This window comes from Corylus avellana, chromosome ca7, assembly GCF_901000735.1.
Source record: "Corylus avellana chromosome ca7, CavTom2PMs-1.0".
Lineage (NCBI taxonomy): Eukaryota > Viridiplantae > Streptophyta > Magnoliopsida > Fagales > Betulaceae > Corylus > Corylus avellana.
In genome coordinates, this window is record NC_081547.1 from 24,837,927 (window position 1) to 24,841,452 (window position 3,526).

At 45.1% G+C, this 3,526-nt stretch overlaps 1 protein-coding gene across 1 annotated transcript; it reads left to right on the plus strand.

Moving 5' to 3' along the window:
* On the plus strand, positions 1–2,538 carry LOC132188852 (uncharacterized). Its single transcript, XM_059603417.1, has one exon. It carries the CDS (start codon positions 226–228, stop codon positions 2,125–2,127), a length of 1,902 nt encoding a protein of 633 aa, XP_059459400.1. The 5' UTR covers positions 1–225; the 3' UTR covers positions 2,128–2,538.
* The last annotated feature ends 988 nt before the right edge of the window (positions 2,539–3,526 follow it).

Sequence of the window (3,526 nt, forward strand, 5' to 3'; positions counted from 1 at the left end):
CAAAAAGGAGAAGACGAAGAAGAAGAAGAAGAAGGAGAAAAAGTGAAGAGACAAAGACAGAAAGCCTTTGAAGAAAATGTCAGACACAAAGTGAAGTAGTGAACACGCACACATACATACTCTCACCCCTCTCACAAACATACTCTCACGAGCCTCATTTTATTTCTCTCTCTCTCTCTCTCTCTCTCTCTCTCGCTTATCACCTTCCTCTCCTCCTTCCCTCCCATGAATCCCAACAAAACGGAAGACCTCCTCTTCTCTCACCACCTCAACCCCCATGATCTGGACCCACCACCACAATCCCATCAGATCCTGCAATCCCAGCCGTCCATTCCTCTCGATTCCCAAAACGACCCCGCTTTCTCCCTCCCCGAAATCGTCCTCTTCCGCTCCCCCTCCTCCCCTTCCACCTCCTCCTCCTCCTCCGAACCCGACCCGGGCGAAGCCTCAAACCCGGTTCCGAAGCTCCACATCAGCCCGGAGCCCCACATCTCCTCTCAGTTCTACACCTTCAACCCGGAGTCCCACTCCCTGATGATCCGCTGCCTCCTGGAGCACCGGCTCGCCACCCCGGGCGAGATCCGCGCCGCCACGCCGCGGGCCGTGCTCAAGTCCTGGCGCGCCGTCTGGAAAGACCGCAACGAGGACACCGCCTACCTCACCGCGTGGAAGCGCATCCAGGACAAGCTCTCGGCCCACGTCGACCCGACCAACGGTAACCAATTCCTTTGCTTCAAAAACAATTCTCAGCAATTCGTTTCCCACATTAACCAGTGGCAGGACATAGCCATGACCTTCCACTCCGATACGGACATCAAACACCTAGGGCTTAAGGAGACTATAGAGAGAATTAAGCAGGTCTGGACCGTAGGTGCCAAATTCTACGGCATTCCCGAGAGTTACATTAGGGTTTGCGTTGCCGCGTGCCCAGTGTGCTCTGCGGTGTCGTCGGGAGGGTCCTCTGGGGCCGCGGCGGCGCGGACTAAGCGGCGTAGGTTTGAGTATACCGAGTCCTTTGATGTGCCGGCCAAGGAAGTGCCCAATAGGCTTCAGCAATTGGCTGCCAAGCATAAGGTTGTGCTCTGCATTAGGCAGAAGTATATTAGGTATAAGCCGTTTATGGCGGAGGTGAAGGACTATGCTTGTCATAGGGCGGGCGAGCCTGCCGCAAAGAAGTCAAAGATTTTGAAGAGGGAGCCTTATGCATCGAAGCGGTGTGGGTGTGGGTTTAGGATTAGAGCCATTGTGCCAATTGCAAACTATAATGAGAAGGATAAGACTTTTGTGTATCAGGAAGAGGGGATGGCGGTGTTTAAGTTGTATGCGGTGCATACGGGGCATGAGCCGGGGCCATTGGATGGGAATGCGAGGATTATGCATCGGGTTGTGGGGCATAAGGGTGCCTTTTTGATGGACCAGGATACGGCGGTGTATGGGGTGAGTGAGGAGTTGGAGCATGACGGGTTTGGGTTGATGGGGAAGGATGATGGGGATTTGCAGCTTTCGGTTTTACAGCAGGTGCAGGAATTGAGAGCTGAGGTTGGGTTGTTAGAAGGTAAAGTTACCAAACTTCCGCATGAATTATTGGGTTCAGTGTCTCGAGAGTTGTGTGAGATTGTGAATAAAGTTAGGAGTATAGGGGAAGATAGTTTGAAGGCAATTGGGATGATCTCTCACAAGCCGCATTCAGATGATGTGTTGGTTGGGGAGAATGATTTGGCGCATTGGAGTGATCATCACCATGAACAAATATATGGGGATGGCAAGGACACAGATTTGATTGAGGATGATGAAGACAGTTTTGGGCGAACTCTTGGCGACGTTGTTCCATGGGACCAAATGAGGGAAGATTGTAGGAGTCAGAAGGATCTGATGACCGAGCCTTGTAAACCAGAAAAGTGGTTGAAATGCAGTGACTTTGACGAGAAAAGCATTCTTGATTGTGAAGATACTAAACTAACCAAGCCCATTAGACATGATGAGGCCATAGTTGCAGATGTAGGTCTTGTTGGTATACAGGTTGATAGTTTCTACCAAGAGAATCCTAAATGGTATGATTCTCCTTGTGGGTTGGACACTGGTGCAGATTGCGAGGATAGTGGATTCAGGCATGGCGAGATTGTGTAGATTCCTCAACAGCTTGGTTAATCTACTCTTCCTTAGTCATGGATTTTTATCGTAGCCATTCATCCCTTCTCATAGTTGGAAGTGGGTTGTACATTAATGTATACAGAAGAACTTGAGCCGCTCACGTGCTTTTTAGGTGTGTTTGCTCGTGTGGTTCTGTAAAGGATAGCCCAATTGGGCTTCTCTGCACATATGTGTTTTTTAACTATCTGTTAACAATGTTCCTGGCCTCCAGAATTTTTAGCTTGGTTTTCTTTATAATGCACATTGGTGACTGTTTCAGTCTATTTTTCTTCTTTCAAATTCTTGTATGTATTATATGTGTAGTCTTGCTTCCACGTTGACCGTGGCATGATGAGATATACGGAACTTATTCGTCATGATGTGTATGTAACTTGAATTTCTCTTGTATATGCATCTCTGTAAGCCTCTTTTTTCTGAATGCTCAGTAACCAATCACTTTATAGTTTATCTGTCACCTGGCTGCGGTGCTTAACAAACAGTTACTGCTGGGTTAAGATTGTGCTATTTGTTCTAGAGGTTGTCCCTGGATCCAATAAGTTGGTAGTCCTTCTAAAACTTCCTTGCATTATTTATCATACTTTTCTTACCTGTTTCAACAGATATGATAAATCTTAAGGGACTTTGTGCCTTTTCTCTTGGGGATTATTCTACTTGCTTTTGACAATCTTTTCTGTACTGTTGGGAGTGCCAGCAAATGCTTTTGGGTGGTCATTAAGGGACATCAAAGTTTATATGAACTACTTTTTCACTATCACCCTTTATTATGTATTGACAATATGTGGGTACTTTAGGCCCTTGATCATCGGCTTCCAGGTTTAATGGTTTTGTTGCTGTGCTCGCTGAAAGGGAATTATAATTATAATATTGATTATTGAGTTCTACCAGGGCCTACCTACCAAGTTAGGAGGTGATGATTACAGGAGTGTTTTTCTGTTCTTTTCTTTGATTACACGAGTGAAAAAAGTTGTCTTCTTTTCTAATCTTCCTTAATGGAAGCTTCTCTCTCTTCGAACTTTTATTTATCGACATTTTACACTCACTCTAACATGTTGTTATTAATTGTTGTGTTGAATTTTTATTGAACTAGCTGGTGGAGAAACATCCTCTATATAGCGTTGAGCAAGGATACTACTTACAATTGTTCAATTCTACTATCAGCCTCAATTTGATAATAATAAAAAAAAAAACAAAAAACTTTGTGAATGAGATAAGCGTGTGTACAGTTACAACTCCTATATAGGTGGTGGTGCAAAAACACTTATTAATTTACCAAAAACATTTTATTTTGTGGATCCCACAGATAACACATGTTCAAATGTGGCCACCACCAAAATAATTCTCAATTTTTACTTTTTCCAAAATTCTTTTGAGAACC

What these genes read in the sequence shown, in the direction of transcription:
- LOC132188852 (XM_059603417.1), top strand. Translation starts at nt 226, where the DNA reads ATGAATCCCAACAAAACGGAAGACCTCCTCTTCTCTCACCACCTCAAC.